Source organism: Melanerpes formicivorus, unplaced genomic scaffold (genome assembly GCF_026170545.1).
Source record: "Melanerpes formicivorus ecotype bairdi unplaced genomic scaffold, bMelFor1.0.p_v2 SCAF_2769, whole genome shotgun sequence".
In the NCBI taxonomy this organism is placed as follows: domain Eukaryota; kingdom Metazoa; phylum Chordata; class Aves; order Piciformes; family Picidae; genus Melanerpes; species Melanerpes formicivorus.
In genome coordinates, this window is record NW_027145120.1 from 1 (window position 1) to 27599 (window position 27599).

At 39.0% G+C, this 27599-nt stretch overlaps 1 protein-coding gene across 1 annotated transcript; it reads left to right on the forward strand.

Moving 5' to 3' along the window:
- Window positions 1-195: 195 nt before the first annotated feature.
- On the forward strand, window positions 196-27199 carry LOC137461642 (cytoplasmic dynein 2 heavy chain 1-like; the record flags this gene model as incomplete). The annotated part of the gene is made up of 17 exons (XM_068171323.1): window positions 196-332; window positions 3318-3381; window positions 4349-4503; window positions 6035-6172; window positions 8853-8966; window positions 10061-10221; window positions 10914-11037; window positions 12052-12173; window positions 13024-13110; window positions 14892-15018; window positions 16591-16732; window positions 17308-17417; window positions 19427-19525; window positions 21355-21478; window positions 25074-25237; window positions 25448-25567; window positions 27065-27199. Coding segments are annotated over exons 1-17 (2097 nt in total), but the record flags the coding sequence as incomplete, so codon positions are not given.
- Window positions 27200-27599: the final 400 nt, after the last annotated feature.

Consider the following 27599-nt stretch of genomic DNA (forward strand, 5'->3'; position numbering starts at 1 on the left):
AAAAAATGCACTGCAATGTACATAATGAGAAGCCATGATACATGTTTATAAACATGCCTGCCCTAGTGTGATGTGGTGTAGTACTATCCTTTTCTTTTCAGGAATTACCTTGTGATAAGTATCTGCAGGACAGTAAATTATGTAGTCAGATTATTATCCACTAAATATTTAATATGTTGCATTTCTTAGGAATCCAACAAAATCTACATGTTGTCTTGATCATGGATCCTACTAATCTAAATTTCACAATAAATTGTGAAAGTAATCCAGCACTGTACAAGAAATGCCAGGTTTTGTGGATGGAAACTTGGTCAGAAAACAGTATGAAAAAGGTAAGTTGCACAAGTTAAAAACTTTGACTTGTTTAAATGAGTGTCTTCAAAATATGATCAGGTGACTGCCTGGTGGATGTGGGGCAGGCTGTGGATGTAGCCTACCTGGACTTCAGCAAGGCCTTTGACACTGTCCCCCATAGCAAACTCCTGACCAAGCTGTCATCCTCTGTCTTGGACAGCAGCACTCTGTGCTGGGTTAGGAACTGGCTGGAGGGCCGAGCCCAGAGAGTGATGGTGAATGGTGCCACTGCCAGCTGGCAGCCAGTCACTAGTGGTGTCCCCCAGGAATCAGTGCTGGGGCCCATCCTATTCAATATCTTTATTGATGGTCTGGATGAAGGGATTGAGTCCATCATCAGTAAATTTGCAGATGACACCAAGCTGGGGGCAGGTGTTGGTCTGTTAAGAGGATAAGAGATCTCTGCAGAAGGACATTGCCAGGCTGGACAGATGGGCAGAGTCCAAGGGCATGAGATTTAACACATGTAAGTGCTGGGTTCTACACACTGGGCACAAACACCCCATGCAGAGCTACAGGCCGGGGTCAGAGGGGCTGGAGAGCGGCCAGGCAGAAAGGGACGTGTGGGGTACTGGTTGACACCCAGCTGAACATGAGCCAGCAATGTGCCCAGGTGGCCAAGAGGGCCAATGGCATCCTGGCCTGCATCAGGAACAGTGTGTCCAGCAGGAGCAGGGAGGTCATTCTGCCCCTGTACTCAGCACTCGATAGGCCACACCTTGAGTCCTGTGTCCAGTTCTGGGCCCCTCAGTTTAGGAAAGATGTTGAGTTGCTGGAACGTGTCCAGAGAAGGACAGCGAGGCTGGGGAGGGGGTTTGGAGCACAAGCCCTATGAGGAGAGGCTGAGGGAGCTGGGGTTGCTTATCCTGGAGAAGAGGAGGCTCAGGAGAGACCTTCTTGCTGTCTACAGCTCCCTGAAGGGAGGTTGTAGCCAGGAGGGGGTTGGTCTCTTCTCCCAGGCAAGCTGTGACAGGACAAGAGAACACAGTCTCAAGCTGTGCCGGGGGAGGTTTAGGGTGGATGTTAGGAAGAAGTTCTCCACAGAAGGAGTAATTGGGCATTGGAATGTGCTGCCCAGGGAAGTGGTGGAGTAACCATCCCTGGAGGTGTTTAAGAGGAGTCTGGATGAGACACTTGGTGCCATGATTTTAGTTGATTAGATAGTGTTGGGTGGTAGGTTGTACTTGATGATATTGAAGGTCTTTTCCAACCTGGTTAATTCTATTCTATTCTATTCTATTCTATTCTATTCTAGTCTAGTCTAGTCTAGTCTAGTCTAGTCTAGTCTAGTCTAGTCTAGTCTATTCTATTCTAATACTGAGCTTTGGTGAATAAGATCAAAATATTTAAAGTTGTAAAGAAATAATTGTCACAGTGTTTATTTAATCCATTTGTGCCGTCTTATAAAGGTAGAAAATTCTGCAGAACAGTTAATGAATATTGGCATTATTATATTACCAGTGGTATTATATTTTGTTCTCTCTGTGGGCTGGCTTCAACAAAATGATGACGATTCTGAGTCTCATCAAACACAGACAGCATTTAAGAACACAGTACAAACAGACTGCAAGCTCAATGTTAGAGCCAACTCTACTGATATTTGCTGTTACTAGGATGCTTGACAGCAAGTCGAAAAATAGGTTTGTTATGTGTGTGTCAGCTGCTATATATCTTAAGACTGCACTATAAACCTTATGTTATTATTGAATCTTTGTTAAGTGTTTTGCTTGGTGGAATGGAGTGGAATCATGTTCATTTTAGTATCAAAATCTGCTTATTTCAGGATGTTCACAGTGTAAGTTTGAGAAAGTGCTACTGATACACAGCGCCTCACAGTTCAGCAACACACACACACACGCACAGTGGATCCTTCCAGTAATTTGGCTTAGACATCCAGACCGTATGGTATCTGGCCCTGGATCTAAGATCTCACCATTGTGCCCTGCACAGGCACATACATGCACAAACACACACAGACACATGCACCTAGCTCTTAATTGATTCCATTATCTCTCAGGCAGTTAGCTTGAGCCTTCTAGATAACCTTCTAGATAGACCCTCTGGGAGCCAACTCCTGCAGATGTCTCACCAACCCGCAGTAAAACTTGTGCAATCTGAAACGCTCTTCACCGCATCCCATAATGTATCCCGAGACTCCTATGCATTAACCACCTCGGTCTAGTCTGTGAAGTGATCTGAGCTCTCCCATTGACTCATCATGATGGGTTTCACACCTTGACTATGGAGTTGGTCATTTCCCTGGGAGAGCCATGGGAGCAGATGTGGCAGTGTCCATTTTAGCCTGGGATACCAAGACTCCTCTGCCTGCTGTGTTGCCTCAACGACAGGTTGTACTGAAAGTGTGTTTTGGGAAAAAAGTGTTTGGAGCAGCTCTGTTCACAGTAAAAAAACCAAGGCTTTATCAGGGTATTTTCACTTTCATTTCAGTAGGATTTTATTATTCTTTAAGTGGAGTCTTTATCATTTAGTCCCATACCAGAACCTTTGAGTATACTTTGTTTATTTTTACCATTGTACCTGTAACAAGGTAAGCTGTGAGAAAGACTTTGAAAACTTGGAGCTAACTAATTGTTTAATGCTGATATTGTATCCACAGCAGATGTTCTTAAGATTGTCTAATTTCCTATTGAGCTGTATATCTTTTTATGTCTTTGACATTTGTCTTATTGTAAGAGTCCTCTGAACATTACTTGCTCTAACAGCCAGCAAAAGCTCCTTGCTTCAGAGAACAGAAAATTATCAGTGACAAGGAAAGGTAGAATCAATCTTTTTTTAATGCTATAAATGATCTGTAAATATCTTATTCTGCATAAAGCTACCATAGTCAGTCTTTTAAAATGAGAAACTAGACTGAAGTTGCTTTAAAAAAGAAATGTTTATTTTAACTCACATTTTCATTGCTCTTAATTTTTGTACCAAAAAATCATGTTAATTGTTTTTAGATACCTGAAATGCTTCTGTGTGATTCAGATGAACAAGAAAAGAATGGAAAAACACGTAAGGAAAGTAAGAAAAAACATTTAGGTAATATTTTATTATTGTTACTTGTTATTAAACACTTATTAAGTGCCAGGTTTGGCATAGATAATAACATGGATACTTTGAGTATGCTTTTTTGTCAGTGTGTTCATAGACTTTAGTATTATTCCTATGGTGGGGATTTTGTGCAAGGAACCATTAGTATGGAATATACATCCTAGCTAAACAAAAACAGTCTCTTCTGTCACAAGCTGTGAGAGAATGACAGAATGGGAGAGGTTGGAAGGGACCTCTGGAGATCCTCGAGTACTGTGTCCAGTTCTGGGCTCCTCAGTTTAGGAAGGATGTTGACTTGCTGGAACGAGTCCAGAGAAGGGCAACGAAGTTGGTGAGGGGCTTGGAACACAAGCCCTGTGAGGAGAGACCGAGGGAGCTGGAGTTGCTTAGCCTGGAGGAGACTCAGGGGTGACCTTATTGCTGTCTACAACTACCTTAAGGGGGGGTGTAGACAGGCAAAGGTTGGTCTCTTCTCCCAGGCAGCCAGTACCAGAACAAGAGGACACAGTCTCAGGCTGCGCCAGGGGAAGTTTAGGCTGGAAGTTAGGAGGAAGTTTTACACAGAGAGAGTGATTGGGCATTGGAACGGGCTGCCCGAGGAAGTGGTGGAGTCACCATCACTGGAGGTGTTCAGGAGGAGACTTGACAGGGTGCTTGGTTGCATGGTTTAGTTGATTAGGTGGTGTTGGATGATAGGTTGGACACGATGAAGGTCTTGAAGGTCTCTTCCAACCTGGTTTATTCTGTTCTATTCTATCTAGTTCAACCTTCCTGCTAACACTGGTATACCTAGCTCAGGTTGCATGGGATTACATCTGGGTGGATTTTGGAAGTCTGTAGAGAAGGAGACTTTGATCACTCCATATATTCAACTTCATGGACTTATGCGAGATAAGAATGAGTGTATCATTATCCTGTATAACAAATTATGTTGCAGGGGATTCTGATTTTCTGAAGTCATTTCTGGCAATCCATGAATCTTGTAAAATGTATGGAGCAACCCCTAGCAGATACATGACATTCCTTCGTGTATACAGTACCATCAATGACAGTAAAAGAACAGAGCTAATAAAAAGGCAGAATCATTTGCAGGTATGTATTGAAAACATTTTAACATAAGACTTTTCAAAACACTCTCCTGATTTCAGGCAAGGAATAGTATGAATCTTAATGCACATCTTTGTTCAAGTGCCTCAAAGAGTGAAGAGTGTTTTCTTGGTTTTGTTAATATTTTTCTTTGAGAAGGTATCAGACTGGATATGTTTATTTGGAAGCAAAAAAGTACTTGAAAGCTCTTTAAATTTTCTTTGCCTATAAGTTTGCCAACAGCCATCATCTCTCCAGCAATTGAAGTCCTGCATCTGCTTGTATAAATCTTCCCCACGCAGCACCATATTTTAACCTATTCTTTATATCTCTACAGCAACTTCCTGTTTTGTGTGATCCTTATTTCCTTCTAGTACAATAAGTTGTTGTCTTTACACTCCTAGTACTCTTGTGTTGTTTTTCTACACATCAAACCTTTACAGAGTTCCAGCCCAAATGCAGTTCATCTCACAGATTTTGCTTTACTCTTCTTCTGCATGCATAACATGTTTATTTTTGAATTTGTTATCTTTCCAGTCATATTTCCTTCTCTTCCTTCAGTATATTTCTAGAATGATCTGTGTGATCCTTTAGGACATGTGTCTTTTTTCTCTAGTCTTCACCCTTCCTTCACCCAGTGACCTTTGCTGCCATTCTGGAATCACACTTGCAAAGCTGTATTTCTTCTTATAGCCTCTGTCAAACCCAAATTACTTGCTTACCTTGTGCTCTAAACCATTTTGACTTTCCCTACCAATATTTTGCCATCACTTTAGTTAGCAATTTAAGCAGATTTGCATTTGTAATGATTGAAATTGATTTATTTATTGAGAAGGTAGCTGTGATTTGTTTGTGACGCTCATTTGTTAAATTCTCTGATTAAATAAAAGTAATCCTTTACATGAAAATTATAGATGTGTGTCCTAACTCAAAGCATCTTCCAGTAATTTTTTTCCCCCCAAATATATCTTGAAATAATTCCAGTATCTGATTGCCATAGAGTAAATAATTTATGAAATGTTAATAAAGAAAACAGTTAATCTTCAGCACAATTGAGCTTAGTTTTATGTCCATTAATGTTTACAAACATGTAGAAATGGAATAATATTATTTATTTAAAGCTGTTTAATTCTTGTGGAGGAAATTGTTTAATTCATGTGGAGGTCATTCTATTAGAGGTGTTATTATGTGGAGTTACTATCAGTTAACTGAAGTGCTATTGGATTGATGCAAGTAAGGATTGTGTGCTGCTTGCCGTTCCCTTAGAAATTTGTTATTTTGTGAGTTTCGTTTTACAGCTCTTTGATGCAGTAATAGATCTTACAGCAGCACGTCTAGAACTGTCAAATCTCATTTTGGTTAAATAATATTTAAAAAAATATAAAGAATAGTGAGAAAATTGCAAATATATATGTATTTAAAAATGAAGAATATTGGTCTGCATCACTCTTAGTTTGGGCATACTGTTTGCAGCCAACCTTTGTGTAAATACATTTAAACTAATTGCTTAATAACTGCTTCTTATAAACTTTTATAGGCAGGTGTTTCAAAGCTGAATGAAGCTAAAGCCCTGGTGGATGAACTGAACAGAAAAGCTGCAGAACAAAGCACTTTACTCAAAATGAAGCAGGATGAGGCTGATGCTGCCCTTCAAGAAATTACAGTATCTATGCAGGTGGTGTATACAATCACATAAAAGTCATTTTTTCATCTCCGTAATTGCCTGTGCTTTGTATTCCCCTCAACAGCTACAAACCTTGATGCTTTTGCAAGAATTTGCCTGAGGGAGTTCATGAGCCCTGAGGCTTGCATAAACTTGCAACAGGACAGAGGATTATATCATGTAAAACATACTTGAACTGGTCGAGTAGGAAGAAATCGGTACAAGTTTACCATCTGAGTAGTATTTACTGCTGTGTCACAGTGTCACAGTATCACAGTATCACAGTATAACTTAGGTTGGAAAGGACCTCGAGTATCATCGAGTCCAACCTATCAACACAGACCCCATGACTAGACCATGGCACCAAGTGCCCTGTCCAATCCCCTCTTGAACACCTCCAGGGACAGTGACTCAACCACCTCCCTGGGCAGCCCGTTCCAATGACGAATGACTGACTTGGTGAAGAACTTTCTCCTCACCTCGAGTCTAAACATCCCCTGGTGCAGCTTGAGACTGTGTCCCCTTGTTCTGGTGCTGGTTGCCTGGGAGAAGAGACCAACCCCTTCCTGGCTACAACCACCTTTCAGGTAGTTGTATAGGGCAATGAGGTCACCCCTGAGCCTCCTCTTCTCCAGGCTAAACAATCCCAGCTCCCTCAGCCTCTCCTCATAGGGCTTGTGTTCAAGGCCTCTCACCACTGTGGCCTCTCATCACTGTGGTTCAATCTGAGACTTTTCCTGGAACTTCATACATCCAAACTGATCCATTTTATAATGCTTTGTACAGTTAGGAACTTTAAAGAAAAATACTGGCACTGTTTTAAATAAATAATACCAGAACTTACATTTGTGGACTATTAGAAAGGATGTATTTAATGAGGTTTAGTGCTCTGAAGTTAACCTCAAAGAAGATTGAATAATAGCCCTGTGTTCATCACTCCTTGAATTTTTATTCTTCAGTTCAGGGGTAGACCTCCTGGGGATTGAGGACACAATTCTTTAGTAGTGTTTTGTCACTGATTTAGTCAGTCAGGTCTGAAGCAACCTCAAATGAAGAAGCTCAGTGACAAGGATGTGCGTGCAGTTAATTAAATGCTTGTTCTTTCAAACCAATTGGTTCACAGTGCTTTAAAGGCACCCCCCATTTTTATGTCTACTTCTGTTGGCATCTTTTAGCATTTTTAGGTTCTGTCTTCCCGCTGTACATGAATCTGAATAATGATAATTGGCTTGGAGTGTTCACTGTGGGCCTTGAAGAATTTCTTATGCTGTTTTCCTTGGTTTCTGTTTTAAATCTGTGTCTGCCTTGGTCCACTAGAGTTGCATGTTGTACAGGTAGCACGTGTTATGTTATAGAACAAAATCAAACAAGAGGCCCAAAGCAATGAAACATGGTGGGCCCACTGCCATCAGAAAAAAATGCAGTAGTATTCTGATTATTTAGATTAGCATAGAGCATAGGTGCCCTTTAACATTTTAATGTGGCTTCAAATGGTCTAGTGTATGTAAGAGAGAGGACTCAAATACTGCCAGACTCTTTTAATCTTCTTTCAGAGCAAGGCTTTTGACCTACAATTGAATTTTAAGGTTTTCTTACTCAAAGCTATCATTCTGAGCATGTGCATTTGCATGGAATGTTTTATGTAGCTAATATTTTATGGATTTGAATGTAATCTTTAATGGCATACTGGTCTGTAGATTGGGTTAAGTGCTCAGAAAGATTATTAGTAATCTGAAGGTTTTCTCTGATTAGATACATCTGTTGCAAGTTCAACTCAGTTTGACAATTGCTGGTTATAATAATGTGTTACACAGTGGAAGAACATAAATTCTGGGCTTTGTTCTCCTGTATCTTTTAGATGAGCTGAGCCTAGAGTATTAGTCTCCTATGAATTTTATGCATTTATCCTCAATTATGTTTTGTAACTGATACTGGGGTTTTTTTGTTGTGCCTTTTGTGGTTTTTTTAACTTCAGCATATGTAAGGTCCTTTTTATTGAGGTTTTATATGCTATATATTTATTATTGCACTGAAGTGCTTAGGAGTCATGGAGATGGCTAATAGCTAGTATGACAGGTACTCTGTGGTAGATACAGTACAAATCTAGGGGGAAAGAAAGCTGCTAACCCCCAGAGTTTACAATCTATGTGTAAGTCATAAGATAGATATCCTTAGAAACAGATGGGTGCAAATTTGCAAGTAAATAATGCATTAGTATTTTTAGGCTAATTGGCTGTGATTCCAACAGAACTGCAGCTTATATGAACCTTATGGAAAAGGAGAGTATTTTAAGCTGTCGTGGAAGAGATAGAAATGTAAGCAGCTACAAAGACAATGTCCGCATGGTGTTACTTTCCAAGGTAGTAGGAGTGTTACAGAGGTTGCAGCTCTTATCCATTCAGAGGAGAATCTTGATGAGGAATGGAAAATCCAAGGCAAGAAGAAGAAAAGAACCATAATAAGCCTCAAAAATAGAGGTCCAGATCTCACCATTGTTAAACAACAGGAAGGAAACACAGTAAAAGCAAAAGAGACTCATTTCGTATAATTTAGTTAATTTGTCACCCTGTCTAGTATTGAGTAGCCTCAGATCTTTTATTGTAATTGGTACTGTTAAATATCTCATAATCAAGACTAAAAGAAGTAAGAGACCTAAGAGCAAAAGGTGATGTGTTCATTTTTTTTTTCACAGAGTGCTAGTGAGCAAAAAACAGAAATGGAAAAAATAAAACACCGGATAGCAGAAGAGGCTACAGAAATAGAGGAAAGGAAAAGGAAAATTGAAAATGAACTAAAAGAAGTTCAGGTAAAAGGAATCTTTTGCAGTCTAACTTTATTTGACTTACTCAAGTCCTCTGCCATGGAAAAATGGCTCTGCAAAATATATCCCTGCAATTCAAATTTTTTCTCTGAATTATTTTGATATTACAACTTTTATGCACTAGAAAACAGCACTTTTATTTGCCAGATTTAGATTGTCACTCTGGCATTTGTGTTCTGTTAGATCTTAAATACTGAGAGAATTTTCAGGCCATATCACAGAATCACCAAGGTTGGAAGAGACCTCAAAGATCATCAAGTCCAACCTGTCACCCAAGACCTCCTCCATTTGCTTTTCATAGTATCATAGTATCATAGTATCATAGTATCATTCAGGGTTGGAAGGAACCACAAGGATCATCTAGTTCCAACCCCCCTGCCATGGGCAGGGACACCCCACACTAGATCAGGCTGGACAGAGCCTCATCCAGCCTGGTCTTAAACACCTCCAGGGACAGGGCCTCAACCACCTCCCTGGACAACGCATTCCAGGGTTTCACCACTCTCATGGTGAAGAACCTCCTCCTCACATCTAGCCTGAATCTCCCCACCTCCAGCTTCATTCCATTCCCCCTAGTCCTATCACTACCTGAGATCCTGAGAAGTCCTTCCCCAGCCTCTCTGTAGGCCCCCTTCAGATACTGGAAGGCCACAATGAGGTCACCTTGGAGCCTTCTCTTCTCCAGACTGAACAGCCCCAACTCCCTCAGTCTGTCCTCATAGGAGAGGTGCTCCAGCCCTCTGATCATCCTTTGCTGTGCTGCCAGGGTCTACAGCTTTGTTCTGCAGATTTTATGGGATGTTTTTCAATTACTTACATCTTATGTAGACCAACTACATTACTCCACTCTGTTCAAGCTGCTAATGTCATAGGGCTTGGAGCTATCAGCTGAGTGGAAATAGTTTAATGAGACTTAATCTCCAGTTGTTACTAACTTGTGAAAATTAAAAATCCTGGTGGCAGTATACTAGATTGCTTGTTCAAGAGACCTTGCAGCTGTAAAAAGAATGGTATCAAAACTGAAATGGCAAATGTTCAGATTCTTGTATACTCATCTCTTTTTATTAATGTGTTTTAAGCCACTGGTTAATGAGGCTAAATTAGCAGTTGGAAATATAAAGCCAGAGTCTTTGTCAGAAATCCGGTCACTAAGAATGCCTCCTGACATAATCAGAGACATCCTGGAAGGAGTTTTACGGCTGATGGGGATTTTTGATACATCATGGGTGAGCATGAAGAGGTGAGGATTTTCTTTAAGCTTTCAACAGTAATTTACCGTATGAAATACTTCCTGTTCAGAATTAAAGTGTGCGCAGAATTCTTTAGTGTCATAGGGAAAAAGCCTCTTTGATATTAGAATAGAGTAGAGTAGAGTAGAATAGAATAGAATAGAATAGAATAGAATAGAATAGAATAGAATAGAATAGAATAGAATTAACCAGGTTGGAAAAGGCCTTCAAGGTCATCGAGTCCAACCTATCACCCAACTCCATCTAATCAACTAAACCATGCAACCAAACACACCATCCAGTCTCTTCCTAAACACCTCCAGTGATGGTGACTCCATCACCTCCCTGGGCAGCCTATTCCAATGGCAAATCACTCTTTCTGGGAAGAACTTCTTCCTAACATTCAGCCTAAACCTTCCCTGGTGCAGCTTGAAACTGTGTCCTCTTGTTCTGGTGCTGGTTGCCTGGGAGAAGAGACCAACCCTCACCTGGCTACAAACTCCCTTCTGGTAGTTGTAGAGAGCAATAAGGTCTCCCCTGAGCCTCCTCTTCTCCAGGCTAAGCAACTCCAGCTCCCTCAGCCTCTCCTCCTAGGGCTTGTGCTCCAAACCCCTCCCCAGCTTTGTTGCCCTTCTCTTGACACATACCAGCAACTCAACATTATTTGTTTTTTCTTCACTTTGTTATTTAATTCTTTTCTCAGCTTCTTGGCCAAAAGAGGTGTGAGGGAGGACATAGCAACCTTTGATGCTCGTAATATTCCAAAAGAAATAAGAGAGAGCGTTGAAGAACTTCTATCTAAAAACAGAGCATCTTTTGATCCAAAGGTAATTCCTGATTTCATTATGCAAAATGAAAAAAGAAAAAAAAAAGCTTCTCTGCCTTGCCAACATCATTTTTAGAATGAACTTAAAACTGCTTCCAGAATTTGTCAGTATAAAGAGATGAAAGCAGTGCAAAGGTTACTCAGTGGGATACTACTTCTAAATGAGAATTTTGTTGGTGACCAAGGAGCAGTGGGATGAGAAGTCATTATCACAGTATAACCTAGGTTGGAAAGGACCTCGAGGATCATTGAGTCCAACCTATCAACACAGACCCCATGACTAGACCATGGCACCAAGTGCCATGTCCAATCTCCTCTTGAACACCTCCAGGGACGATGACTCAACCACCTCCCTGGGCAACCCGTTCCAATGACGAATGACTCGCTCGGTGAAGAATTTCCTCCTCACCTTGAATCTAAACCTCCCCTGGTGCAGCTTGAGACTGTGTCCCCTTGTTCTGGTGCTGGTTGCCATTATATTATTTTTTATATATATATATATATATATATATAATTATATATTATAAAATCAAGTCCTCAGAGATTTTTGTTGCTGCCATAAATTAGAACTTCTCCTTGTAGCAGGAAGTGCTTGAACAGTACACTTAATTAAAAGAAAAAAGGATTAATGATGATTAAAGACATAGGTGGTCTTTGAGAATTGATTTGGTAGTAGCTATGAAAAAGAATTCCTAAATACTAATTCCTTACATTTAATGGGAAAGCTGTAGTTTCCAGAAAAGGAACACAGTGCTAATTATTCATTCATTCAAAACTTACTAACTTCACTGGAACTTCGGAGTTGTAAAGATACTAATTATTTTTCTCACAGATTGATGGCCTGCAATATAATCTCTTAGTGAAAATTTTAAAGGTTAGTTCCGTAGAGGAGTTGGCTCATTGATGTCTTTAAATTGGTAACTCATACATCTGTTGCAATTATGTGTCCTGTATGTATCTCATCTGCAGTATGATACTTCAAGGACTGGTAACTGTTCCTGATTTTTTTTTTCAGAATGCTAAACGAGCCAGTGCTGCAGCTGCTCCATTAGCAGCTTGGGTGAATGCCAATGTCCAGTATTCCCATGTCCTAGAACGAATTCAGCCTTTGGAAAGAGAAAAGACTGGCCTGGAAGCGTGAGTTAGACATTGTTACAAAATCACATTCTGAGTTTCAGTGGCAGTGGGCATTCCAAAGCCACCAAGGAGGAACTGAATCTTATAAAAAACAGAATGATACAAGAAAAGATATCTCATCCATAGGTGATAAAATGTTAATGCTGAGACAGAGAGGCTATGCCTTGGATAATTTCTGGGCAATAGCAAGTTACTTATTTCAGCTGCAATTTTATATATCTGTTTCACAGACATGCTTAAAATATGTTCTGCCATTGAAACCCATGCTGTTTGATGATACATGTAGTTCACAGAATCACAGAATCACCAAGGTTGGAAGAGACCTCAAAGATCATCAAGTCCAACCTGTCACCACAGACCTCATGACCAAACCATGGCACCAAGTGCCACGTCCAATCCCTTCTTGAACACCTCCAGGGATGGTGACTCCATCACCTCCCTTGGCAGCACATTTCAATGGCTAATGACTCTCTCAGTGTAGAACTTTCTCCTCTTATTGTGTCATGGACCAAGCATGATCACTTTCTCCTTGGATTCAAAGTGATTTGACATAGTCTCAGGAATCTTAGGAAGCTGTACTGATTATTTTGCCAGGTCTTAGAATTCTGTATTGGAAGCATTTGTTCTGACCTTTAAGAATAAATATTAAATGAATGTTTTTAGTCCATTTTTAAAGCTATGTGATGAGAAGTAATCAAAGCTTTTACATCTGAAAACAGATTTTTATTAGTATAAACCACAAGAAAGATCTGTCTCTGAACTGTCTCTGTGTAAATGACATTCCTGTTAGGTTTACTCTTTTTCATGCCTTTGGATCCATCATCTTAAAATAAATGTTACATTTTTGTAGTAATCTCAAGAAAACTGAAGACAGAAAACACAAGCTAGAAGACCTTTTGAACTCTGTTGGTCAAAAAGTGGCAGAGCTCAAAGATAAGTAAGTTTGGTTTGTTTACTTCCAAGATATGAGTAAGAACATTGATGATTTTGCAGTAAGGATAATTAAATTTATCAGCCAAATGCAATTCCCTCCTCTGCAAGATATTTACATCATAAGTAGCAGTAATTAGTCTATCTGTACATTCAGTGGAGATAAGTAGTGTTAGAATGTTGTTCAACTGACTGATCAGATGAAATGCTCCTTAAATGTACTTTAAAAGTCTTATTAGTGACTGCATTGGAAGCCTTCAGTGTAAAAGTTGTAGATGTCAAAGGTAAACAGTATGTCCCACCTTTTAAATTTAAGAGGGCTTTAATGCCTCTTTTGGACTTTGGAAACATTCCTGCATAAATTCCTTGAATAAAGACTGCTCTATTTCTTTAAGGATGGCATGCTTTTCTGACAGCTTGTTTGCTTTCTGCTTTTTTCTTAGCATCTCATGGAGTACATGACTCACAGTGGCATAAAAATTGCAGCAGGGAACCTTTATGCTTTCTCCAAATTCAGTTTAATCCAAGTCTTTTGGTGTTTTGTTATGTAGTTAGGAGAGAAGATACTTTGCAGCCTGACATATGTGCATAGTACTAAAAGTCATTTATTGTTGTTTGCAAAAAGAAAGTATTTGGAGAATTATTCTTGTCATTCAGCTGATGTCTTGGTGAGATATTGGTTTAACTATATACTATATATTACAGTTAAATAGATTACTTAAAAAGGTGGATTGTTAAATACTAAGTAAGAAAATGAGATATTAATTACAAAACTCATACCTAAAACTTGCCTGTTGTTTGAGGCACATTCTTACTTTGTAGTAGTTTACAAAACAGAGTACCATGCACTGACCTGGAGTCATCCTTTTGAATTAGCAATACACCTCTTTAATGTTGTCACAGATGAATCTTACCAAAAAGTTACAGAAGGGTAGTAGGATGGCATTAAGCTTGCTATTATCCTGGCTAACTGCACAAACCCCTACTTCACGCAGTCAGGAAAATTAAGTCAGGCTATTTAAGTAGCAAGAATGATTTTCAGACTTTATAATGTGTTTTGCAAATGTATTTTTAAATCTCATCTGTTTATCTATCTAAATTTTGGAAGCTAAGTTTCAAAAACTCATCTGGTAATTAGAAACATTGTATCATAGAATCATTGAATCAATAAGGTTGGAAGAGACCTCAAAGATCATCAAGTCCAACCTGTCACCCAAGACCTCATGACTACTAAACCATGGCACCAAGTGCCACGGTCCAGTCCCTTCTTGAACACCTCCAGGGACGGTGACTCCACCACCTCCCTGGGCAGCCCACTCCAATGGCCAACAACTCTCTCTGTGAAGAACTTTCTCCTCACATTGAGCCTAAACTTCCCCTGGTGCAGTTTGAGACTGTGTCTTCTTGTTCTGGTGCTGATTGCTTGGGAGAAGAGACCAACCCCCTCCTGGTTACAACCTCCCTTCAGGTAGCTGTAGACAGCAAGGTCTCCCTTTGAGCCTCCTCTTCTCCAGGCTAAACAACCCCAGCTCCCTCAGCCTCTCCTCATAGGGCTTGTGTTCAAGGCCTCTCACCAGCCTTGTTGCCTTTCTCTGGACATGTTCAAGTGTCTCAATGTCCTTCTTAAATTAAGGGTCCATAAGGTATAAAAAAGAATTGTGGTTGTGTTTTTCATGAACAATAAGGGAGAAATTAGTTACAAATTCAGTCAATTACACTGTCTTGAAAATAGCTGCCCATAAGTTTGGTAGTTCATGATAGCAATTACAAACAGTAGTTGTTTTACAGGTTCCAGAGCAGAACAACAGAAGCGGCAAAACTTGAAGCAGAGCTAAGTAAAGCTCAGAAAACACTGGAAGCTGCAGAAGTACTGATAAATCAGCTTGATAGGGAACACAAAAGATGGAGCACTCAGGTTAGTGAAAATTTTCATGAATGTTTCATATAGCTGATGATTTGAAAACACAATTTTGGTACTGTTTGTAGAACGTGAGTTATTATCATTCTCTGTGTTTCTTAAGTCTATATGTATTTGATTTCTCATGAGAAAAACAAAAGTTTTTCTTCATGTGAAAGGTTCTTTTACTTCACTGTACAAGTGACCTTACCTATATCACATAACTAGAGAATATGTAAAAAAATGCCCCATGCTTAATACAGAATGTACAACATTCTTTGATGTTTTTCAATCATGATAATAATGTGAGAGGTTGGCTCCTCCAAGTTGAGATACAATCAGAAGGGACAGATTTTAGGAAAGCACTGAGCAATCATAGTCTTATCATGTATCCTTTATGACACTGATACTGGAAATCTAAATGTAAGCCTACCCAAAGTGTTGGGTTGCTTTTGAAATCTTCACTTATGTGTTTGAAAGTTTTCTGCTGCTAAAGTAGGGAAAGTGAGCATATCTTATTTGCTAAAAGAGTATCTTTGGGAGAAGCTGGTGAGCCTTTGGACAGGCAGACCCTTCTTCAGCCTGAAAGAGAAAGGGAAATTGCATGGTACATACAATTTGAAAACAGCTGTCATCTCCAGAAAGTGATGCCAAGCTTTCTGGCAATCTTAAAATGGAAAAAAAGTCCCTGCTGAGAGACATGTCTCTACCATTGAGGGTTAGATAAATCCTTCTTGTGGGTGGAACAGCATAATGGAAAGAACTGGAAGATTTTCCTCTGAAAGCAGCTTTACAGCTATTCCATCTGCTGTAGTTAAGCACTGGGTATATTTGAAGACCAGAGTTTAAGTGCTTCTAAAAGTGATTCCTCACAGTTTTTCACTCTGGTACATTACCCCTGTCTTCAGAAAATTCAGACTATGAATGCTATGCTGCAGAACAGACTGGCAGTTACATTAGTCAGGAGCTCATCCCATGTTGAGGATGGTGAAAAAGCAATATTTATCTCCCTTTAAAGTAAGGAGGAAGTAATAAAAAGTTACTTTTTTGTTTATATATCAGCCTATTTTTTTTAATATCAGTTTGATTAAGGTAAAAAAGTGACAAAAGTGACAGTCTTTCAAACCAATTTTAGAAGTCATATATTATTTGATACACTGTATTTTGTATGCTGAATACTGGAACATTTCAAAGCAGAGGTGATGTAGTGAAGATAAATTATTTGAAGATGCATGATAAATGTATTTCATCATGTAAGTCTGCAGTGAATCACATTTTTAAGTGTAATAGATAACATCTAATCTTTAGCACCTGTATATATATTGTGGTGCTCACTAGCTGGCTGTAACTAGGGTCACAAATGTCTTATTTTTCCTAATATAATATTCTTTGCCCACTTGCTTATAAGTGGCATGGTAAAATGTTCATCAAATTAATTGACCTTTAGGAGCTAAGAAGAGGGACTGCCTCAACTGTATTCTCAATGGCAGACAAATGTAATTCTAAGTTTTTAGTTACTAATGAGAAAGAGTAACATAGCTCTGGTTAGGATTACACCTGTGCATTCATTCTGTCTGCTTTGGTTTTAAGGTGTCGGAGATAACAGATGAACTAGCTACATTGCCTAAAAGAGCTCAGTTAGCAGCTGCATTTATTACCTACCTTTCTGCTGCTCCTGAGGATCAGAGGAAAACCAGACTGGATGAATGGACCAGATCAGCAGGCCTTGAAAGTAATCTGGGGGGGATGGGGAGTGGGGTGGGAGGGTGGGGTGTATGTCTGTTTGTGTCTTTGCGTGCGTAAGTAATTAAGCTTGGTTGAGAAAGTCAGAAATCCCTGTGAGTTTTAGTGAACAGATTGAATTGTCTTGATGTTCCCAAATGAAAAGTGACAACATTTTCTTGTTCAATAAATACTTTTATGTGCAGACAGACTATTTCTGAGGATTAGTCTATTAACTATTAACATTATAAATACTTAAAAAATTCTTAAGATTCATGTCCATAGTCCTGGCTTAAAAAGTTTACATGAATGAATGTGTTCATATTAGTGTTGTGAATTTGCCAATGCACTCTGAAATCTTCTGCTTTTTCAGTCATCATTTTTATCTTACGTGTGTTGGTTAACACCATGAAATGTTTCTTAGAGCAGGAGCAATTTAATAGTAATAAGTTCAATCAATAAAATAATACATTTAATGGAAAACTACAGACTTGCATTATGTTACAGCCTCCATTGTATATAGAGTGGTAAATGCTTATGCAGAGTATCAATACCAGTGTGCATTTAGACTCTTTAATTTATCAGAGTTCGATCTACGGCGCTTCCTGTGTACAGAAAGCGAGGAGTTAGTCTGGAAAAGTGAAGGGTTACCTTCAGATGACCTTTCAATAGAAAATGCTCTTGTCATCTTACAGGTAATTGTTTTGTTTTTCTTGTCTTGAAAGTAGTTAACTTTAAAAGTTTCAGTAACATGACACCTTTCTGGAATTTGGAAGCATTTCATTTGTTTTGTTTTATTAGCACCACAGAAGCACTCTCAGTATTCTGTGGCAAAAGGGGAACAACAAAACAGTCAAAGAAAACACACTTTTCTTTTTTGCTTTTGCAGTTTTCTCCCAGATGTCAAACAGACATCTGCCTGGTGTCACTCTGTTCAAGCTTAAAATGTGAATAGTCGTAACACCAATAGAATGAGAGGAAGATTATATATTATATAATAGAATGATATATAATTTCTAATACTTTTTTTTTTTCCTCAGAAAAAAAGGAAAGGCTATATGCAGACCCCTTTAAAAACATCTAGATTCCAACTCTCAGATATTATCAAATTGGCTCTGTGATACAGGATAAAAAAAGTACCAGGCCAGTAGCTAATAATACTTGGGAAAAGGATAATAATGCTGTGCTTATAATCATGATTCAGCTTTATCATACAGTTATATGAGATACAACAAATATATATATATATGCAGTTGAACAATTATGTACATAACATAATAATTGTACTGTAGCAATGTATTAGATCTGCTGGAAAGTAAAGATTTAGTGCCATGAGGAGAATCTGCATTTGCCACAGGCACTTTGCTTGGATGACTGGTGATTCTTTCAAATCAGTTACAGAATTCTCTACAGTTTAAATTCACCTTATTGTCTTGATACTAGATTTGGTTATTCCTTTCTCAATTTGATTAAAAAGCTTTTCAATAAATGCCATTTTCCCCCTTTAAGCTACTTACATGGTATAACAAAATCCCATTTTCATTTTTTTTCGCTAGCTGAATAAATTGAACTCTTAAAAATCTCACTATGTGGGAAGAGCTATTTCAAACCTTCCCTTAACTCCAATAATTTTCTTGGTGTACAGTATTTTTTCAGCTTCCTTTTAAAACTAGAATTAGACATGGTATTTTACCAGTGTCAGCTACAGTACAATCTTAAGTATTCTGTGACATCTTAAATGCATGTGTCAGTGTTGAATAGGTCTCCTTTCCCTTGCCCAACTAGTATCTTCTCTGTGGTCACTGTGTTGTGGCCACTGTGTGAATTTTGAGCACTTACCTAATTGGTATATCAGTGGTTAAAGTCTCAGCATTCCAAAAACAATGCATATGGCATAACATATCTTTGTATGTATAATAAAATAGTAAAGCTTAGCACAATACTGGTATGGCAGCCACACACTGATAGAGGTTTTAGTAAAGTGAAACCCTGCTGTCTCATTGGTATACATGTTACCAAGCAATATCACCAAAATATTTGACACCATAATGTTTGAAGGTTTGAGATCTGGATTTGTTTGTGATTGTAAGTAAAAAGCTGTTTGTGTCTTTATGCCTTTCTAAAATGATTTGAGTTCCAAACCCAGTGGTGTACCTTTGCCCATTTTAAGTTTCAAAGCAGCTGTAACACAAGCTGTATATTATGCCCACTGAATAGAGGTTTGTGTTTTCACAAGAAGGTGAGGAGCTACCTAACTTTAGCTGGACAAATGCCTGAGAATTTTTATCTTTGGAAAAATAAAATAACAAGAACAACAACAACAATAACAATAATAGTAATAATAACAATAACAATAATATCAATAATAAAAATAGAAATAAAAATTAATTACATAAAATTCCTTCTCCTAATGTTTGTTGTCATTTCATTATTTAGGCTGTTATTGTTTCTTGGAGCAGTTTGTTAATTAAAAGGATTGTGAAATTACTATACTGTTAGTTTGGGCAAATGAAAAAGGACTCTATTCAATTTTATTCTTAAAACAGGGGAGGATTGGATGTGGCACTTGGTGCCATGGTCTAGTCATGAGGTCTGCGGTGACGGGTTGGACTTAATGATCTTTGAGGTCTCTTCCAACCTTAGTGATACTGTGATGCTGTGATACAGATTTCAGTAAATATGTGTTTATTTTTCTTCCCCTTAGAGTAAAGTTTGCCCATTTTTGATAGACCCTTCTTTCCGGGCTACTGAATGGTTGAAGGCGCATTTGAAGGAGTCACGTTTAGAAGTTATTAACCAACAGGTGCAGTATTTATACGTGGTCTCACAATTCCATTGTGCTTGAGCTCTCTCTGTTCCACACTTCAGAGAAAGGGTTTTTAAAGGGATATGACAACAATCACCAAAAATGGGGTTGTATTCCAGGAAGTATGTAATTTCTGCCCAGGGAAGTGGTGGAGTCACAGTCCCTAGAGAGGTGTTCAAAAAAGGGTTGGATGTGGCACTTGAAGCCATGATTTAGTTAGGCATGAGATATTAGGTAATAGGTTGGACTTCATGATCTCTGAGGTCTTTTCCAACCTTATTGATTCTATCCCATTCCATTCCATTCCATTCCATTCTCACCTTGTTGGTTACTATCATTGTTACATGGTACTGAAAATTTCTTTACTTGAGGGGGAGATCAGAGTATTTAAGACTGGGGAGTCATCATTGTATATTACTGCTACAACTTTGCCTCTTTGTGCTGCCCTCTCCAAGAGGGAGATAGTAAAGAGAGAGGTCTTCTGTATTCTTGGTCACTGGATTTCAGGAGTGTGTATGGACTTCTTTCATATGATTTTTGTGTTGTATAATCTAGATTAGGTATTGTAAATTAGATTTTAGTTTGAGTTTAAGGTACCTAAGTTTAGATGTCTGCATTTTACTGGTGGTGAGGCTTGGCTCAGTTGCATGCACATAGGCAGGAGTCTGGTGCTGTTCCAAAGTTGCTTATTGAACTCCATCTGGCCTCAAGATACTTTTTCCACAGAATGTAGGTCTTGCACAGATCACTGCCAGCTTCGTACAGGCCTCTAAGATACTCTGGCAATATTAGACAATTTTTTTTGGGTAATTGAGTACTTCCCCAGGTAGCTGAGTGGCTTGATTACCCTTTAGGCTCTGTTACCTGCATTGTCTAGGATGTTCATTGACTGTAATGGAATCTTGAACACCATGTGCATGTTTAGACACCTACATGTAAAAAGAGTTCATTTAGTTGTCTTACTGTTGACATGCATATGGTTTGTAGGTCTTGATTCAGGGTTGAGACAGAGCTAACTTATAACATTTGAGATGTGTTACCTAGACAAGATTTCCAGGTGCACCTGACAGACCTGACACAAGACCTGTGGTAGACCTACCCTCTTCAGGTGCAGCACTTGGAAAACTAGGCATGTTAAGTAGGTTGCCTATATGTCATTAGCTGAACAGATAAACTTTTTAAAAGTAAACACTTGTGGCTAAACCTTGAAATATGATACGATGCTTGTAGTAGAGTTTTGAGGCTGAGGAAGCTGGGATTGCTTAGCCTGGAGAAGAGGAGGCTCAGAGGAGACCTTATTGCTGTCTACAACTACCTGAAGGGAGGTTGTAGCCTGGTGGGGGTTGGTCTCTTCTCCCGGGCAACTAGCACCAGAACAAGAGGACACAGTCTCAAACTGCACCAGGGAAGGTTTAGGTTGGATGTTAGGAAAAAGTTCTTCATAGAAAAAGTGATTAGCCATTGGAATGTGCTGCCCAGGGAGGTGGTGGATTCACCATCACTGGAGGTGTTTAGGAAGAGACTGGATGGGGCACTTGGTGCCATGGTTTAGTTGATTAGATGGTGTTGGGTGATAGGTTGGACTTGATGATCTCAGAGGTCTTTTCCAACCTGGTCTGGTCTGGTCTATTATTCTATTCTATTCTATTCTATTCTATTCTATTCTATTCTATTCTATTCTATTCTATTCTATTCTATTCTATTCTATTCTATTCTATTCCACTGATTTTTAGATTTAGACTCCTGGTGTAATGCCTTCCTGTTCACTCTGAAGTGTGACTATTTCATAAAAATGTGAATCAAAGGTATTTGTTTTATTTACCCAGGACAACAACTTCCTAACTGCTCTTGAGCTGGCAGTCAGATTTGGGAAAACCCTTGTTATACAGGAAATGGATGGAGTGGAGCCTGTACTTTACCCATTGCTAAGAAAAGATCTTGTTGCTCAAGGTAAATGACCAAGATCTTTGCAAATGCTTGCTCAAGTCCTTTATAGGTTTTATATCTATATATCTCTATCTATCTATCTATCTATCTATCTATCTATGACATAAAACTCAAATTTTCTGAAAACATTTAGTATAATGTATTTTTTTTCTGCTTTATCATTAGCCTGCTGCTATCACTTCAGTGCAGGAAGTATGTTGCAGCTGATGTTCTTGTTTACTAAGCAGGAATATATTGAAAGGAGAGAGACTTGGGGGTGCTGGTGGACAAAAAGCTCAACATGAGCTCTCAATGTGCACTTGCAGCCCGCAAAGCCAATCAGATCCTGGGCTGCATCAGGAGAAGTGTGGCTAGCAGGTCAAGGGAGGTGATCCTCCCCCTCTACTCAGCCCTGGTGAGACCCCACCTGGAGTACTGCATCCAGTTCTGGAGCCCCTATTACAAGAGGGATGTGGAGGTGCTGGAGCGTGTCCAGAGAAGGGCCACAAGGATGATCAGAGGGCTGGAGCACCTCTCCTGTGAGGGCAGACTGAAGGAGTTGGGACTGTTCAGTCTGCAGAAGAGAAGGCTCCGAGGTGACCTCATTGTCGCCTTCCAGTATCTGAAGGGGGCCTACAGGACGTCTGGGGAAGGTCTTCTCAGGATGTCAGGTAGTGATAGGACTAGGGGGAATGGAATGAAGCTGGAGGTGGGGAGATTCAGGCTGGATGTGAGGAGGAGGTTCTTCCCCATGAGAGTGGTGAAGCTCTGGAATGGGTTGTCCAGGGAGGTGGTCGAGGCCCCGTCCCTGGGGGTGTTTAAGCCCAGGCTGGCTGAGGCTCTGTCCAGCCTGATGTGGTGTGGGGTGTCCCTGCCCATGGCAGGGGGGTTGGAACTAGATGATCCTTGTGGTCCCTTCCAACCCTGAATGAAACTATGAAACTATGAAAAGTATTTAAAGGTTACTTTTTGGTTGACATTTGAATCAAGTGGTCTTATTAACTGTTTGCATGTTGAATTTTGAACTAGTTTCTACTAATAATTTCAAACATGAAGTTTTACTTAGGAATTTGGGCCTTAAATAGATGAGAAATTACACAATCAGAGTTTTAGTATGTTGGTGTTGCTTTTTCTATTTCGTGTGTCTGGAACTTAAGAAGTCCTATAGGTCTGTCCCTGATGTTACTTTGGAGTTGGGGGCAGTCATAAACAGGAGATGGTGAAAAGAGTCTTCATAATGGATGGAATGAAAGTTTAAAAAAAAAAAAAAAAAAAAGGACAAATTAAATGATTAAATGTTACAATATCCCTGATTTGGAGAGAGAATGTGCTCTATATAACTCTACATAAGCTCTTTGGATGTAGTTACCTTAAAAAGGCTGATATGAAACATTGTATTGAAAGTTTAGGAAGGATAAACAGTAATGGCAAAAGTATCTCATCCTGAGGTATGTTGACTTCTATTGCAAACTTTGAAATAAAAAAGAACAAAATTGTAGCAAAAGAACTGAATAGACTGAAAAATAAAGTAATACAGGGTTTTAATTCTTTCTAGATTATTGTAAGTAAAATGTATTTATGTTAGCCTTAGTAATTATCCTAGTGTCTGAAGTCTGTGCATATGATTTGCAGTATGATCTTTGGGCACTGAAAATAGCTCAAGACCCCTTTTTGGAGTTGAGTGGAAAGTAAGAATGGTCACTGTTTGAGTCTCTAGTCACTTCACAAGAGAGCATACACTCCTCTTTGTCAAAACAAGGAGATGTAGGCTGGTCCGCATTAATTTTCTTGTGATCACTGTGCATCATTGCTTGGAATGGAACGTTAAGGAAAATGTGAATATAAGGACTGCAATAAGTTTATCTTTGTACAGCTTCAATTTTCTGTTTGACATTTTTATAGCATAGGCCTAAAATTTATTTGGATCCTTAGCACAGAAGCAGAACTCCTATCTGATTTTCAACTCTGCCAGTGCTTTAGTAAGACATTTATACTTAGAACATTTCTGGTCTGCTTCCATTCCTAAAAACAGAGAGGGACCTAACTATGACACCTCAAATTCTCTGGAAAGGAAGTTTTCACTTTTGAAACTTTTCATCTTAAGATTCTATTCTTCATTCTTTTTGAGTATCAGGAGGCAAAATCTTACTCTACAATCTTAGTCATGATTGTTCAAGTCATCTTTTCTAACCCTGCTAGAATGGAAACCAGTAGTAGAAGGAGGGTTGTGAGAGGTCAAACATGCAGTTTCATTATGTGTCAGGGATGTTGAGAAATGTCAAAATATTAGGAGCATAAAGACAGATTGAAGACCATGAGAGATGAAATTTAATAAATTGGTTTTTCCATACTGTAATTAAGTATATTTAGAATATGACAGATTTATGGGATATTTCTTGATGGAATGTTTTTCTTTCATTGTAATGACTAGATATCCCAGCATCTTTAGTTTCATAAACTTCCTCTAGAACAATTGTCATAGAAAGTAATACTTGAATAAAGTTATGATTTCACAGCAACATCAACCTCCTTCAAATAAATATTGGTACACAGATAAATACTTTTGGATCACATTCAGAAAACGTGGAACTATCTTAATTAGCCAGTTTGTAATTATGGTATACCTATGTGGAAATGTAAATGAATGTTTCAATTATGGAAGGAGTCTTGCACAAACAGGGGATTCTTCAGTGCAGCTTGAACAGTGTGGCCAGCAGGAGCAGGGAGGACATTCTGCCCCTGTACACTGCACTGGTTAGGCCACACCTGGAGGACTGTGCCCAGTTCTGGGCCCCTCAGTTTAGGAAGGATGTTGACTTGCTGGAATGAGTCCAGAGAAGGGCAACAAAGTTGGTGAGGGGTTTGGAACACAAGCCCTATGAGGAGAGGCTGAGGGAGCTGGGGTTGCTTAGCCTGGAGAGGAGGAGACTTAGGGGTGACCTTATTGCTCTCTACAACTACCTGAAGGGAGGTTGTAGACAGGCAGATGTTGGTCTCTTCTCCCAAGCAGCCAGTACCAGAACAAGAGGACACAGGTTTAGGTTGGATGTTAAGAAGAAGTTCTATACAGAGACAGTGATTGCCTATTGGAATGTGCTGCCGAGGGAGGTGGTGGAGTCACCATCATTGGAGGTGTTCAGGAGGAGACTTGATGGGGTGCTTGGTGCCATGGTTTAGTTGTTTAGGTGGGTTGGATTGGTTGATGGGTTGGACGCGATGATCTTGAAGGTCTCTTCCAACCTGGTCTATTCTTCTATTCCATTCTATTCTATTCTATTCTATTCTATTCTATTCTATTCTATTCTATTCTATTCTATTCTATTCTATTCTATTCTATTCATTTTTAAATTATTATTCATTGTTTAAAGATTTTAAAGATTCATTAGTATTGCTTTAAATACATTTTTGGACATTTATGCTTTTGTACTGGGTAAGGATAATTAAGCTACCCTGCTGTATTAAATATTCTCACTATGTAACTTTCTCAAACTGGTGCTATGGTATTGCTACTTTTTTAGTCTAGCAATGCAGGACAGATTATGTATATTTGTTTTGTTTTTCTTTTTCTTTCTAAATAATGTATAAATGAATGTTATACTTTTATATTTGTTATTTACAGGGCCCCGTTACGCTGTACAAATAGGAGAAAAAATGGTAGATTATAATGAGGAGTTCCGTCTTTTTCTGTCAACGAGGAACCCAAATCCCTTCATTCCACCTGATGCTGCTTCTATTGTTACGGAAGTAAACTTTTCCACAACAGGAAGTGGCTTAAGAGGACAGGTAAGCAGAATATCCTGAATGTCTACATAGATTTAAAGCAGTTAGATTGCTGGTGCAACTAAATAAACCCTCAAAAGTCTGTTTTCTAAGCTATAGACCATATACTGCTGTATGATAAATTAGTATATGTTACGCAATATAGCTAATTAATATATCTTATTAAATATTATAGTATTTCTTATTCTATTGAACAATCTCCTTTCTTTACAGCTTTTGGCTTTAACAATTCAGCATGAGAAGCCTGATTTGGAAGAGCAGAAGACAAAACTACTACAACAAGAGGAAGACAAGAAGATACAACTAGCTAAGCTTGAGGAATCTCTTCTGGAAGTAAAATGAATTTACCTCTTTTATATCTGTCAGATCAATAAGATAGTGTTCATGTTGTTATGTGTTTGATTGAAGATGATGGAGGTGTTGGAATAATGAGACCTCAGAGTCTTTTATTTGAGAAATTTGGGGCTGTTGAAAGAGTAGGGTGGTTAAAATATGTATGTCTGTCATGAAACTGGTAGTGTTTCAATATGTTAAGCATTGCTAATGTTAAATGCAGGACTTGTTGGGCTAGATAGATTCAACAGAGTGGGTGATTAGAAGTTTCATTAGTTTTAATGCATTAAAAAATAAAACTTTGTTAAAAATCATACTCTTACTTTTTCACCTGCCCTCAGGTTGGTGTCCTGGTGCAAATTTTCCATCATCAGTAAATTTGCAGATGACACCAAGCTGGGGACAGGAGTTGATCTGCTAGAGGGTAGAGAGGCTCTGCAGAGAGACCTTGACAGGCTGGACAGATGGGCAGAGTCCAACGGCATGAGATTTAACACATCCAAGTGCTGGGTTCTGCACATTGGCCACAACAACCCCATGCAGTGCTACAGGCTGGGGTCAGAGTGGCTGGAGAGCAGCCAGGCAGAGAGGGACCTGGGGGTACTGGTCAATGGTAGGCTGAACATACGCCTGCAGTGTGCCCAGGTGGCCAAGAGGGCCAATGGCATCCTGGCCTGTATCAGGAGCAGTGTGGCCAGCAGGAGCAGGGAGGTCATTCTGCCTTTGTATACTGCACTGGTTAGGCCACACCTTGAGTCCTGCGTCCAGTTCTGGAACCCTCAGTTCAAAAAGAACATTGAGACACTTGAACATGATACTTGATGATCTTTGAGGTCTCTTCCAACCTCGTGATTCTGCTATTGTAGCTGGTGAATCTGTGCCTCCAAATATCCTGAAATGCTGCTTTACAGGTATCCATTCAGAACTGACTTTAATATATTTAATATTATATTAAATATAACACATAATAATAAAGTATTTAATAGTGAATCATTCAAGCTTTTCTAACTTGCTACAAACAAAATTGTTTGCACAGGAGAAGTCAGGGAAAATGTGGACTAATTTCAAGGAGTTTGAAGCAATCTCTGATGACAAACTGAAACTGTTGGAATTGTTAATATTCCCATTAGCTGGAAATGCGAACTCAGTTGTATTTAGAATAAACCTTTATTTAGAATAAACCAAACCAGGTTGGAAGAGACCTTCAAGATCATCATGTCCAACCCATCAACCAATCCAACCCACCCAAACAGCTAACCCACGGTATAAGGGATGTTGGAGTAGTTTTGCTGCAAAATGAGATTAGGAATGACTGGCTTTATGTTCCATGCTTCTTTAAATCAATATCTTGGTTTCCAGAATAACCACATGCCCTTCTACTTAGTCCTGATGCATTCAGTGATTCAGAAAGATGTACAAGTCAGGAAGGACAGCTTCCAAACTGGTTACTTTAAAGGCTTTTTAAAATGTAACATAGGTGATTTTTTTGCTTCACAGACACTTGCAACGTCACAAGGCAACATACTCGAAAATAAGGAGCTGATTGAATCTTTGAATCAGACTAAAGCAAGTAGTGCACTCATCCAAGAATCACTTGCTGAATCTCACAGACTCCAAAGTTCCCTTGATAAGGTAAAAGAATTTTAATCTTTTGTTGCTGTCTTTTTCCTGCTGAATATATTCATCTTCTTTAAACAGAACATATGTACATCCACAGGAGTATAAGATCAATTACATATTAAATTACTTTTTTGGAGTAAAAGGTACTTGGTGTATGCAAGTATAAATGTTTTCTTTTCACACTTGGTGGGTAGCTAAGCAATTTCAAATCAGCCAGGTTGAATTAAAGGAATTTTCCCTAAGGGCTTACTGGCAAGTAATGCATTTTGACTGTATTTTTGCAATCTGCTAATCCAAACACTATCATGTCTCATATCACAGAATGTTTCAGGAGGAGACTTGATGGGGTACTTGGTGCCATGGGTTAGCTGTTTGGGTGGGTTGGATTGGTTGATGGGTTGGATGCGATGAT